Source organism: Equus asinus, chromosome 20, assembly GCF_041296235.1.
Source record: "Equus asinus isolate D_3611 breed Donkey chromosome 20, EquAss-T2T_v2, whole genome shotgun sequence".
In the NCBI taxonomy this organism is placed as follows: Eukaryota; Metazoa; Chordata; class Mammalia; order Perissodactyla; family Equidae; genus Equus; species Equus asinus.
Genome location: NC_091809.1, coordinates 95625636 through 95639470, shown reverse-complemented (window position 1 = coordinate 95639470; position 13835 = coordinate 95625636). Strand labels below are relative to the sequence as shown.

Genomic DNA, 13835 nt, shown 5'->3' with positions numbered 1-13835 from the left:
TGAATCGAGACCGGGAGTTGGGGGGCACTAAAATGGGGCTTTGCCCCTCCAGGGCACTGTGGGCTTGTTGTGCTGCCTTTCACTGACACAGCTGCCCTCTCCCCTCCTCCCCAGGAGTGCATCATTGACGAGGACTGCGGGCCCAGCAGGTACTGCCAGTTTTCCAGCTTCGAGTACACCTGCCAGCCGTGCCGGGACCAGCAAACGGTGAGTGTGCCCAGGGGCCTCTGGGGCTGCAGCATCAGGGCCATGGGGACCAGAAAAGGGGCCCTGGGGAGAAGGACAGCATCCCTGTGGTTCTCGACTGGGCTTCCCAGAAGCCTCCTATGGGGCTCCATCACGTCCGTGCTTGGAAGAGCCCCTCCGTGATGCCCAATGGGGCTGAGTCCAGGAGTGACCAGGAAGTCATCCCAGGAAGCCATCTGCAGACCTGCTGCCACCACCCCTCCCACCCCCGCCCTGCCCAGTGACCTCTGGCTCCATTGCCTGCCTCATGGATGACAGAGCTGGAGGAAGGGCAGAGGAGGCCGCACACCTGTCCCTTCCCTCCCTCCCTTCCTTGGGGAGGACCCTTCCCAGGCGACACAGCCAGTGACTCCCCCCAGCCTGCAGCCCAGATCTTTCTCCCAGTCTGCCCAGTCAGAGAGGGAGGTTCAGAAGAAGCCGGAGCGCTTCCTGGATGGAGATTCCACGGAGAGGCACGAAGCCAGGGGAGCGGAGCCTCTCCCTCCACCCAACAGATGTTTTGGATGAAGCCATATGGGCTCACAGACTGTTCTTGTCCTTTTTCATTATTAAGACAATAACACAGCATGACAATAAGTTTGGGCTTCCACATGCTAACCAGTGGAGGGTTCTTACTACCCCGCCCAGCCCCATCCTGGTTAGGCAGCCACAGTTCCCGCTCCTGGTGGGCCCCACTCGGCGCCATCGCTGAGCACGGCCGTGGGAACCCATTTGCTGTCCAGTCACCAATCCCTGTGTGTGACTCCAGGCCCGCAGTGCCCACGTGCCCGCCCCACCACATGGCCTTCCAGGGCTTGGGCCTTAATTTAATCGACTTATCAGAGTCACACTGTTGCCTGCATCTGTGGGCCCTAAGCCAGCTTCCTTCCCACCCTTCCTGACCTAATAAAAAGGATGCAAGGCACAAGTCTGTGGGGGGACTGCAAGGACATGGTACCATCCTTTGCAAATCTCAGGCTGCGTAGGAAGACTCAGACACATGACTCCCCCCGGGGCCATCTTTCCAGTGCTCTGACCCCTCATGTCTCACCAGCCCAGCTCCCACCTCTGTCCCTTGACTTCCTCGAAAAGCCCCACGGACCTAGGACCTCAGTTCCCTCCTCTGTACAATGGGAGGATGTGGGTTAGCCCACCTGTGGTCTCCAAGCTTTCCTGGGGGGGTTGGTGGTGAGCTGGGGGGCTCTTGTGTGGCCCACCTCTCTGCAGCTCTGCACCCGGGACAGCGAGTGCTGTGGAGACCAGCTGTGCGTCTGGGGGCACTGCAGCAAATCGACCACCAAAGGCGGCAATGGGACCATCTGTGACAACCAGAGGGACTGCCAGCCTGGGCTATGCTGTGCCTTCCAGAGAGGTGGGTGGCTCCCCTCGGGGAGCAGGGCATGCCCTGTCCCAGGCTCCACCAGCCTGGGCCTCCTGGGGCCCCCGTCCATGCCAACCACACCTTTCCAGGGCCCCGCCTCCCGCCAGCTCCCACATGCTCACTCCGTGTGTCCCAGCCCCACGACCCCGCCTGAGAGCTGGCCCCACAGGGGCTGGAAGACCATCTCTTTTCTTTTCCCTGTTGATGCCTAGAAAAGTTAAATTCCTTCCGGATGTATGAGCCAGGGCAGGGGGAACACACCCAGACGGGTGGGATTTGAGCAGCCCCTCCCCAGCCCAGCCCCCGCCCACTCCCCAGGCCTGAAGGTACACCTGGCCCCATCCTGCCCCTGGGAATGGCCCCCTTCTCCCCTCTGCCATTCTCACTGCTCCCCCCGCTCCACCTCCCAGCCCCTAGCCTACCTGCACCTGCTGCCCCAGCTCCTGTCCTCAAGGATGGCTTCTGGGCACCGCTCCTCTGGATGCCTCTGCACCCACTCCTGCTCTGTCACTTCAGCTGGACTCCTCTGGCCCTCCAAGCCCTCGGCTCACCTGTCCTCCTTTACTCTCCATCACTCTTCCACCCCTTTGGGACTCTCACTTCCCCAGCCTTTTCCACCCAGCCCAACCCCCGGCCTTGGTTGGTTCTGTGCCTCAGCCTCAAACGCCTTTCTTCCACTCTTCATTTCTCTAGACCTTGGGCCTTAAAACCCAGCACAAGCCCACCTCTTCCAGGCAGTACTCCCTAACTGCTCCAGCCCTCCCCACTCCTTGCCTCCTGAGCCCACGCTGCCCTTCTGGTTTCCTCTCATTCCACCTCTTCAATCCTAACCTCCACTTTGGGGTGGGAGGTGGGAGGTTGTGCCCCATCTCTTGCTCCCTCCCCTGGTGCCTGCCTGTCTGGTGCTGGGTGCACAGAGGTGACTTTCTGCTGGTTCCAGGCCTGTTGTTCCCTGTGTGCACACCCCTGCCCGTGGAGGGTGAGCTCTGCCACGACCCCGCCAGCCGGCTTCTGGACCTCATCACCTGGGAGTTGGAGCCAGAGGGCGCTTTGGACCGATGCCCATGTGCCAGTGGCCTCCTCTGCCAGCCCCACAGGTGAGGCCCCAGCTGCCCTCCCTGTCAGGGTGAGAGCGGATGAGACGCCCCTCTGTGGGGAGGCAGGAGTGGGGATGTGGACTCAGTGTAGGGTAGGTTTAGTTTGAGGTGTCCTCGGGTCTTCCAGATGGAGGGAGGGGTCCAAGGGCAGTCAGCTCTGCAGGATGAGGGCTCAGGAGGTGTGGCCAGAGGGTGCAGAGTCGGGGCTCATCTAGAGGGTGGCTGGAGCCCCGGAGTGGATGACCAGGGGACAGGGTGTGTAGGGAGAGGTGAGGAGCTCCGAGGAGCAAGGCCAGCCCATCGCAGTGAAGGGCAAGCTGAGAAGGAGCCGCGCCATCAGACCCGGAGAGCCGGCCACCGAGGTGGGGGCACCACCCACGGTGCAGGGGCTGCCAAGGGAGTGTGAGGCGTCAGGGCTGCGCCTGGCCTTTCCCAGTGCACATCTCGCTGGATGTCTCAGCAGCCGCTAGCCATCTTTTCACCCAGCAGAATCCAGAGTGGCAGGGCAGACAGAACTCCCCTCCCTGCCCCACGGGCCCACGGCTCCCATGGGCGCAGCAGTCAGGCCGGGAGGCCCCCCACCGTCCACAGCTGCTCCTGCCCCGAGGCCCTGGGTGGGCAGAGGCTCGGAGAGGGGCACCCGGGGCTGTGAGCTCTCAGAGCCCCATCCTCAGGGCCTGCCCCTGGGATGCGGAGCCCCGGAGAGTCAGCGGCAGGGAGACAGACCTGCAGCTCGTGGTGGGGGAGCCACCCCTCGAGCCCCTTCTCCAAAGGTGACCCTCCCGCAGCAGTCTTCAAGGTAAGATGTTGACACGAGGTGAAGACTCCTTTGAAGAGGTGTTAGGGGAGGTTTGTGAAGGTGAGACCCACAGACCCACAGACAAAGGGCGCTGCCTCTGTTCCAGGCCTGGCCTCACGCCCAGGCTCCCCCACCTTGAGATCCCGGCTGTGCCCCCAGGGGAGACATGTGCCCCGAGTGGAGACATGGCCCTCGGCTGAGCCACAGCCCCATCTCTCCCCAGCCACAGCCTGGTGTACGTGTGCAAGCCGGCCTTCATTGGGAGCCGCGACGGGGATGCAGAGAACCTGGTGGCCAGAGAGGCCCCCGGCGAGTCCGAGGCCGGTGGCCTCATGGAGGAGGTGCGCCGGGAGCTGGAGAACCTGGAGAGGAGCCTGTCGGTGGAGATGGCTCTCGGGGAGCCCGGGGCCGCCTCTGAGCTGCTGGAGGGAGAAGAGATTTAGCCCCTGCCTGTGCAGCGGGTAGACGTGCAATAGAAGTAGCTAATTTATTTCCCCAGCTGTGTCCTCTAGGTGTGGGCTTTTCCATGGTCTCTTCCCAGTGCCTCACCCTCTGGCTTGAAACACAACGAGATCCTGCACCCCTGTCCAGCTCCCCGAGACTCTACAGCACGCATCCCACTTCTGGGGCCTGGGAAGGGCTGGGGGCGGGAGGCTGACGGCGGAACAGAACTGCTAAACTGGTCCGAATCATCGGCCACTCTGCCTCTGCTGGCTGGCAGATGGCACGTTGCATTTTGTTCTATATCGCCTCAAGAACTGTTGGAGGGGAGGGGATGGAAAAGGATACAGAATTTCCCCGTGGTGGGTTTTGGGGAAATGTTGACTCTTACACTTGTGGAGAAGAGTGCCCTGCTTTGCTCACAGAAACCTGGCGAAAATGCGACAGATGCATTTTTCATGCAGTCCTGCCCGCTGCCTGGGCAAGCTGTGCCTTCTGCTGCTGCGGCTGACACGTTGTGCTCGCTGCGTGTTCCCTGCATGCATCCTTCCAGCAGTTTTACTCCGCTCCTACCTCTGCGCCGGGGCAGCGGTTTTATATCTGTGATTGGGTCATGCCCTCACCACAGCCGCGAAGGGCACATTGTTCCCCGTCCGTCCGGATCTCGGAGGCTCAGAGATGTCAAGTTGCTTGCCCAAGTCACACAGCTAGTAAAGACCAGAGCAGGATTTCACCCAGGTGTGACGCCAAGCCCAGGGCTCCCCACCAGCCTCAGTGCCACCAAAAGTACCCCCTAAAAGGAGGAAGGATGAGATTTTTCTTTTTTTGAGGCACATCTGGAATTATGGTCAAACTAGTTCACTCATCCCTGTAAGACTAAACTTGTACCGTTAGAAATAGCAGCGTTCTCCCCAGTGTGGGGGCGGTCATCGTTCTAGTGGAGACAAATGATACTGACACCGTCCCCTCTGGCAGTTAGTTACATTAGTAACTCTGAAGGTACGCGATGGAGCATGATACATAAGTTAAGTTGCCAGAAACATACTTAGGTAATTGTCGGGCCAGGATGGTAAACGAAATTTGCAAAATCGCTTACTAGCAACTGAGGACCATTATCGTCCACATGGAGGAAATCAAACAAGTGAGGCCCTATGAAATACGGTTGTAATATCCAAACTCAGCGCTGGCTGCATGCTGTCCCACAAATGATATTTTCAGGTGCCATGGACCATTTCCATCATGTATTCATCCAGAGTTATTAAATTTTAAAATTGCACACGATTGTATAAGCATGCTTTCTTTGGGTTTTAAATTATGTATAAACACATATGTTGCATTTAGAAATCAAGCATAAATCACTGTAACTACTCTTTCATAGTTTTTGGACTTCTTTTTTTTCTTTTGACTTTGAATAAATGTAAAACACTTTTAGCCAGAAAACGTAAAATAGAATGACCTGCATTGTCAAAAAAAAAAAATCCCTTCCTTATAAGTAAATTTTCCAGACAACGGAAGCACATCTCTTTTAGCATCAAAATATTTAGAAAGGTTAACCATTTGGGGATGGAATTAGTCTTAAGAGTGTCAGTGCATCGGTCTCCTGAAAGAGAAAATGGGTGTCTATGGCCCTTTCCTTGGGAACCCTCTTTAATTAATGCAGTTCTGGGCCATAACACAGCAAGAGCTCCAGGGACTGTAATAATAAAGCTACTTTATATTCAGGTCAGCTGGGTGGCAGGCACCGACCAGACAGCCTACCTATATTAACTCAATTCATCTTCCTTGAATCCATGAGGATTTTCTTCATTTAATAGAGGAAGTAATGGAGGCTTGAAAAGGTTAAGAGATGGAGCTGGAAGTCAGACAAAAACAGTGTCTGGTAGAGTATGCCCAGGCTACACTGAGCATCTTAAGATCAGATACAGAGCCGTTCTCTAGTCAATGTCAAAACCCATCCTGCCCACTCGACATCCTTATTTTTCAGCAGCTACTTCCTGAGAGCCCGCTCAGAACCAGGTGCTGTGATATGCTCTGGGGGTGCCAAGGTGACCCAGAGAGCGTCCCTACCCTGAGACATTGAAGCCTACCGAGGGAGATGCAGCGAACCCAGCACCAACAAAAGCAGTCAGCCCGACATCAGAACACAGTGTCGTGGAGCCTCAGAGGGGCACGTGGCTTGGGACAGTTGGCTCCCGAAGATGCCAGGAGTGTATCAGGAGGCCAGAAGGAATAGGAAAGGGCATTCTGGGCCATGGGCAGAGGGAGGGAGCCAGGAAGGAGGGATGGTATGGAGGGGAAACTGCAAGTAATACACAGTGGCTGGAAGGCAAGGTAAATCTGAGCAAGTGTTTGGAGAAGAGGCTGAAAATTAGTTCATTCAGAAAATTTATTGAGCACCCACTATATGCCAGGCCCTGTATTAGGTGCCAGGGAGCCAGTGAAAATGAGATGGAACTAGGTCCCTCCCTCATGGAGCTTACAAGTGGGTCTATTATCTTGCTCCACGTTGTTGTCATAGCCACAAAAATGTAAGAACATGAGAGGCTTTGCCAAATCCTTGGCTGAAATCCAATGGAGTGGCTGGTGTATATTCTAATGGCCTGTGGTACCGGGCAGGTGGAGGTTGGTACTTGAATTTTACTGTCTGCCTCTCTCTGGGATCCAGAGCTCCTGCCAAGGAAGCCTTGGTGGACGCTGTCGTTTCAGCTACCCGACAGCCGTTCCCAACCCTCTTTCCTTGCCCTTGTCCCACCACCAGAGCCTGGAAAAGCCAGCCCCCCTTGCAGCTGGGATGGCCCCGCAGCCCAGTTCTGGCCCAGGAAATGCAAGGGGAAGGCTGCCAGAGAGTTTCTGAGAAGGATTTTTTTCCCTGAGTGACAAAAGGGAAAAAGGATACATGAAGAAGACCCCTGCCCTCCGCCCTCTTTGCTGGTTGCCTGCCTCTGAGCACAGCACAGGCGTTTAGGATGCGCCGGTTGGCGCTGGGGCAGCCATCTTGCGGTCATGTGATCGAGATCCAGGCGCATCAGCAGGTCGGCCTTCTACGGAGGCTCTGGGGAAGAAGCCATTCCCTCGCCCTTTTTAGCCTCTAGAGGGCGCGCTCCACTCCTTGGCTCCTGGCTCTTTCGTCTTCAACGCTGGCCATGGCAGGTCTGGTCCTCTCTGGGTGCCCTCTCTCTGGTTCCTGCGGCTGGGAAAGGTTTTCCACTTTTAAGGACTCATGGGATTAGATTGGGCTCACCTAGATAATCCAGAATAAACTTCCCACGTCAAAGTCCTTTACCTTAATCACATCTGCAGTCCCTTTTGCCGTGCACGGTAAATGTTCACAGGGTCCGGGGTTTAGGCTGCCGACATCTTTCAGGGGCCATTATTCTGCCTGTCACGGAAAGGTAAGACTCCGAGTCCTCGATGACATTGAGCCATCCTGCCATCAGCCATGTCTGGACTCCGTTTTAAGTAGACCACCAACATTCTTATAAAGTTGCTGTCAGTCTTTTCGTCATTTGAAGCCAGTGGCATTCCTGATAGAGGAGATACTTGCATGACGAACAGTAGCCCAAAGGGGAACAAAATACAGCCTTATCAGTCCCAGCCCACCGGCTTCCCCACCCGCAGTGTACAACTCTGGAAAAGCAAGATTAGCAAACGAAGCGTCTGGGCGGGTGGGGCAGCTGTGAGTCTGTTCCCGACCTTCCGCACAGACGAGTGGCCCGTCCACCCCCACGGCCTCAGAGCCAACAGGAAGAGCAGCGCGATGGGGCGCAAACGGGTGCTGCCGACTTTTCCCAGCTTCCCCTCTTCCTGATCAGTCCCTGCGCCCTCTCTTTCGCTCCAGGTGTCTGGCTTCTCCGGCCTCACCAGCCTGGTTCTTTGGGCCTTTGACACCGACAGGAGAAGGGCTGCGGGCGGAAGGACGGAGGTTGAAGAGGCAGCAGCGGCCTGCTGGGTGTGAGGGGAGAGGTGGGTCGAGGGAAGGGGCCTCCAGTATTCCGGCGTCTGTGTACCCCCTCCAGATAGTTCATGCAACTGGATTACTTGAGATTGCTTTTTCAAAGCTAGACTGGGTTTCTAAGAGGCCAGCCGCTGTGGGGCTGGGCACCCTCGGACAGGGCTTGCCAGAGGTGCCACTTCAGCAGCAGCAGCGACACTTGCCCTATATAAAGACTAGAGAGGAGGTGAGAAATCCCTTTTAGGGAGATTGCAGCCTTTGGAAAACAGGTTATTCCTCTTTCCGACCTCCCACGAGGGAGGGGAAGTTAGACTTATTCCTCTGCCTAAAACCTGGATGGGGGGAGCTTTTCGGAGAAACGCTCATAAAATTTGTATGGGAGCTATTGACACGTCTGCTTGGAGGTGAGTTCCTGCCTGGTGGGACCCGCAGGGCATCCGCCTTCAAGTCTGCAAGAGTTAACAGTGCCCAGTGGAGGGGACAGTACTGTCACCATGCCCATCAGGACGCTGCGCACGCGAGGGGACGTCTCCCCCTCCTCCTCGCCTCGCCCGCTGCGCGCAGAGCCAGTGCAGGAAGAGGCGGGCGATGGGAGCACTGACCACACCCGCTTCCGTCTCCTGAGAGCAGCGCGTCTAGTGGGCCCTGGGGTGGGGGTGGGGGTGGGGGTCTGAATCAAATACCTGAAACTTTAACAAGATCAGACTGTTTTCATAATGCAAAGTGACTTGAAAGTTACAGGACTGCACTTAGAACTTGATAAGAGCCCGAAACCGGGTTCGACAGAACACGGGTGGCACAGTAACTGGAAAAATAGAACCCCTGTGTATTTCTCTCTCGACAAGTTGATGCTCCATTGAACAGGTTGCTTAAGCATTCTAAAAGAAGCTGGAAACTAAGTGGGCCCTCTGTCCTGGGGGAAGGGGCAGGCTGGGAGCAAAGAAAGCAGAGGGGGAGCCTGGTCCCCACCTTTCAGGCAAGGCCATAGGGTCCACTAATCACTCCCGGCCTGGGGAATCCTCGGGCTCTGCCCAGTCAGAAGACCCGCTGTCCTGTACCGTTACCTGGTGACGGGGAGGCGGGCTGCTGTCCCCGGAAGGGGCGGAGCATTCCTCCCCCTGCTTTTCTGGCGGCCCGGCTCGGCCCCTAGGGATGGCTGCCTTCTTTTCTGAACAGTCGCCCAAGCTTTAACGCACTCTTTTGTCAAGTACTCTTGAGAGCTTCTGAAAGCCAAGTTTGGAAGTTCACACTCCATCTAACCAGACGATCACAGCCCGCCCCCGGCAACGCGGACGACCCTGAAGCAGCATCTTGATTTCCTGTGCACTAAGCCTAGGTGGCCGCAAGCTTTGTTCGGGCCGTGAACTCCTGGGCAAACCTGATAGAAAACATTTTACTGGCCCCCTAGAAAACTGTACGTATGTACAATTTTGCATTTAAGGATTCATGGCCTTATAAGGCTTTTGACTGCTAGTGACCAAAATGTTGCCGTTTTTCAAAAATTACACAGAATTGTTTAGATGGAATAGTTTTATTTAGCAAACACAAAATTTGCTAATTCAGATTATCTTCTATTCCATATACTTTAGACTACAATTTGCAAGTCACAAGTGCGAAAGAGTTGGTTAGGGTTTTGACGCTCAGCAAAGGGACAAAATTCAGAGGGAGAATTACAGTAGCCAATTGAAAAGGAAATACTAGCGAGAGAGCCAGAATAAAAGACTTTATTGTATTCCATACATTCACAGGTCACTTCCAGGGTCAGTAACAACACTGCAATGCTGTGAGGCGGCGCCTCGTGTAGCTTAGACCACATTGTAGGTCTGTGGCTCTCTCCTCCTCTCCTGGCCTAGAGATGGGCCACAATATGGCTCCTAACACTGCAGCCTGGCAACCAGCAGCTGCTTGGCTATCTTCTAGCTGTGGCACACGTTCACCCCATTTTCTCAGAACTTTACAGTACTTTCCATTCCAAGAGATCACCACACACTCTAGTGAGGGCTCCTTCACTCACTATTTTTCTCTCATCCCGTCTACTATCCCTGACTGACACTTCCTTAGTTCGAGCACCTTCAACTAGCAATCTTCTGTGCAGACCAGCTAAACACGGCCCGGTCCTGAACCGGTAGCCGTTGCCCCTTAGGCCGGAACACACACTCGCCTTCAGCACCCGCCTCAGCTACGCAGGTACAGGTTTCTCCAGCTATCCGAAGGCAGAGCGTTCCTATGAAACCTTTCCTAAGCCGAAACGGCATAAAGCGAAGCGCCAATGATCACTAATTTATATGGGAAAAACTTTTGAGCATCCTCAGGTCCACAAAATAACCTGCAAAATAACCCGCGAGGAGCACAGCCGCTCCCAGCCGCGGCGGCTCACGCGGAGGCGCTGAGCGTGGCTCCCGGGCCGCAGCGGGGCGGTGCCACGCGGCTCGCCGCGCGACAAATGCTGAAAGCGACTTGCACTTTTAAAAGCAAAAATCCTCCTCGGATTTCTTTCGGTCCGTGAAAACAGGTACTAACGTAGGCCTTTTGTAAAAGCGAAGTGGCGTAGAGCGAACTGTCGGAGAGCGGAGGAAACCTGTACTTGGTGCTCCTGGGGCGTGCCCGGTCGTCACAAACCCATCCGCCCCAGGGTGAAGGCTCCTCCAAACCTTGGCGTGAGCCATGGGGACCAGGGTCCCAGTCCCTTGCCCGTGGCCCGCCCCAGCCTCAGGAGACTGAGCGGACGAGCGGTCAGCGGCCGCGCTGCCCTCGATGCACAGCGTTCGCGCTCTGCCTCCGGCTGCCAGGCGCCCCTGGCTCTCTGCGTCCGCGGGAGGCGGGTCCGCACGCACCGCCCTCACACCCGTTTCTGTTCCCCTCGCCACAAATCCAGTTTGAAAAGTTCACTACCCCCTTTACGGAAATCATTAAAGTGCAACACTGGGTTTCACTCTTTGAGGCACTGAAAAGCTAGAAGCTTTAAATTTTTCTTTTCTATAATGAAATATTTTCTTTACTCTTGTTATCTGTAATATGCCTGCAATTAGCAGCAGCAAATGCAAAACAAAAACTGGGCTGAAGGCACAGGAGGAGGAGCAGGTGTGAGAAGAATTTTACTATTTACTCCTAGAGGAACACAAAACCAAACCAAGCCCCATTTGGTTTACAAATCGGCCTCCTCTGCTCCACACACAATCAGTCCTTGAAAGCAGAAACCCGATTTATTAACCCCTATTTTCCAAGTAAGCAGGCCTGTATGGAACCAAAGAGCTGTCATGCTACATCAGAAAACCCAACGATCCGAAAGGCAATTCCCACAAACGCTCTTTTCCTCTGAGGACACCACCAAGCCCACTGATGCAAACTCAGAACAGCACTTCGAATTTAGCAGAATGCCACAGTTTACAGGGAATGAAAGCCAGAAAAATACCTTAGAAAAGATTTTTTTCTTATGGATTCCCAGAGACTTTTAAGATATTATGGAATTCTCAATCATTATATTCAAACTGCAGAGCCAACATCTGCTAATACTATTTTCTAATTACATCTGGGTAAAAATCTGATTTTGAAATATTGACAGGATCCTCCAAAGTTAAATATTAACATCTCTTATGAGAACTTTACTGTAAACATACCTTATCATAGAAATAATTTAATACACGTTACAAAATGTTATATTTAAAGAAAACAAGTCTATTCTTAACCCAGAGTCTTCATCCACAGAGTTTAATGACTAAAATAACACAACAGAATGAACAAATGTTTTATTGGCGTGTTCATTGTTGTAAACAGCATCTGGCATGAAAAAGTTTTACCAAAACCTTTTTATTGATTTTTATAAATTAGATGGCATTTTCAAAATTTACGTAGAATTGTGTTCATTGAATAGTCATATTCAGCAAAGCAAAAACTTGCCGATTCTGATAGATTTTGCAATGAAATCATGTTGACTGCGTCAGCCTGTGCCACGACCTGACTTACCACCAAGTTTATTCAACACGATGTGAAGACCTTTCCCCAAAGTTAAACTACATGTAACTACAAATCAACTCCAAAAATTAAAGTGGGACTTACAAGGGTTCTAGAAGATTCAAACTTGAAGTAAATCTTCAAAAACAAATGTACAAAAAGAAAAAAACTTGAAGCTGCTGAACAGAACCACCTCATTAACAAGGGCAAATACAATCGTATGGGACCAGCACTGAGGAGCCTCACTGCGGATGACACTCACACGGACTGCGCTACTTCTCAGTGGACTCACGTGTCAGTCACGAATGATATGTGAAAAGAACAGCCGTGGGAAATAGCTGAACTGCACTTATGATACCTCAATAGGATCAATTTTATTTACATGCTGAATGAACGAGTGAAATGTATTCTCCACATCCATAACTTAAGTACAATCACTTATAATTACAATATTGCAGCAATGTGAGCTGCCACCTGCTGGGAGCCGTCTAAGGGAAGTGTTTTGATGTTCCAGAATAATGTTCTTCATACTCTGCAAAAAATGAAACAAAACAAAACACAACTTCACAATTCTTTACTGGGTTACGGCTGGTTCTAAGAATTTCTTTTTTCAGCTCCTACTTTTGCTGCTTTCCAAGAGTCAACACACGTTGCATTTACTTCCGAATTGTCAATGAGGTAATGTGTGTATCAGTGAAATAAACAGAAAATTCATTCATTCATGGCCTTTGCACAGCTTTTATTATTAAGCTATGAGCATCCTGTTTGAGGCTAGTTTTACTAGCGGCTATGTGCACATTTGTCCGCAATAAAAGAAGTTTACTCATTCCCCTTTCCCCTTTTCTAGTAGCAAGTTTTGCTTTTTGTTTTTGTTTTTATTTTTTTGCACATCCCTTTTCACTTTACAGTACATCGACTATAGTGCACAACATGATTCCAAGTCAAAACAGTGGCCCATTGGGCACTGAGCTTCTGATTGGTGAAGGGCAGTCCAATCAGTGCTGGTGTCACGGGGTGACCCCTGACCATGTCCGGCCATCACGGCACTACACAGTAGCAGAGAACCGTCTAATTAAAACCGCAACTCCCCCAGGGAAAATGCTCCACTAGCAGAGTCAGTCTTGAGCCAGATCTTTATTTGGTGCTCCATCCAGATATATTTTTAGTGCTTTCTCTTTCCGAGGTGAGTATGTTACACGATGTCCGGTCTTCTGGAGTCGACTGCTTTCTTTTTTCATCAGTTCGTTTCTTTGCTCATCCGTCAACTCCATTAATTCTTCTGTTTTATCCCTACATTTAAAATATTGATGACATATTAGACCAGTATAGCCATTTGCCTCTATTAATTTATGCTTCAGTGTTACAATGCTCCTCGGTGAGAAAATGAAATCTTACTGTCATGAGTGAAGTCAAATAATCCCATATACTAAGATGTCCTAGACTTCTAATGTGTTTATTCTATTAACATAGCACTCACTTCTAAAAATGGCATAGAATAATTTCCACATTATTGTTAGTCTAACAATAGCTACTTATGGAACATCTATTTATAACAGGCACCGTGCCAGTATTTTTTAATGCAATAGCACTAATTCTCATAAAATCCTGCAAGGCTCACATCATTGTCACCATTTTACAGATGAGGAGCCAGGTAAATAACAAAGCTAGATCTGAACCCGTATCTGCCAGCTCCAAAGGATATTCTTTTCCCTCTATATCTGTGTTGTCCAATACAGAGGCCACTAGCCACATGTGCCTATTAAACACTTGAGACATGCCTCATTCAAATCGAGATGTGCCGGAAGTGTAACATTCACACAGTATTTCTAATACTTACTGCAAGAAACAGAATATAAAATATCTCATAAATGATTTTTTATATCGATTACATGTTATAATGTTAACATTTTGGATATACTGGGTTAAAAATATTTTATTAAAACCAATTTCACCTGTTTCTTTTTACTTTTTAAAATGTGACTTCTAGAA

At 51.9% G+C, this 13835-nt stretch overlaps 2 protein-coding genes across 7 annotated transcripts in view; one reads left to right on the top strand and one right to left on the bottom strand.

Moving 5' to 3' along the window:
- Positions 1-5313, top strand: part of DKK3 (dickkopf WNT signaling pathway inhibitor 3) — a 39311-nt gene extending 33998 nt beyond the window's left edge. For all 4 annotated transcript variants that reach the window (XM_044752425.2, XM_044752424.2, XM_070491123.1 and 1 more), the window contains exons 5-8: positions 115-207; positions 1453-1597; positions 2547-2703; positions 3726-5313. In XM_044752425.2, the coding sequence (XP_044608360.1) occupies positions 115-207; positions 1453-1597; positions 2547-2703; positions 3726-3945 (615 nt within the window). In that variant the 3' untranslated portion in view covers positions 3946-5313. The remainder of the gene's footprint in view (positions 1-114; positions 208-1452; positions 1598-2546; positions 2704-3725) is intronic.
- Positions 5314-12562: 7249 nt separating this feature from the next.
- USP47 (ubiquitin specific peptidase 47) overlaps positions 12563-13835 on the bottom strand; it is a 111472-nt gene continuing 110199 nt past the window's right edge. For all 3 annotated transcript variants that reach the window (XM_070491122.1, XM_044751617.2, XM_044751615.2), the window contains one exon: positions 12563-13136. In XM_070491122.1, the coding sequence (XP_070347223.1) occupies positions 12962-13136 (175 nt within the window). In that variant the 3' untranslated portion in view covers positions 12563-12961. The remainder of the gene's footprint in view (positions 13137-13835) is intronic.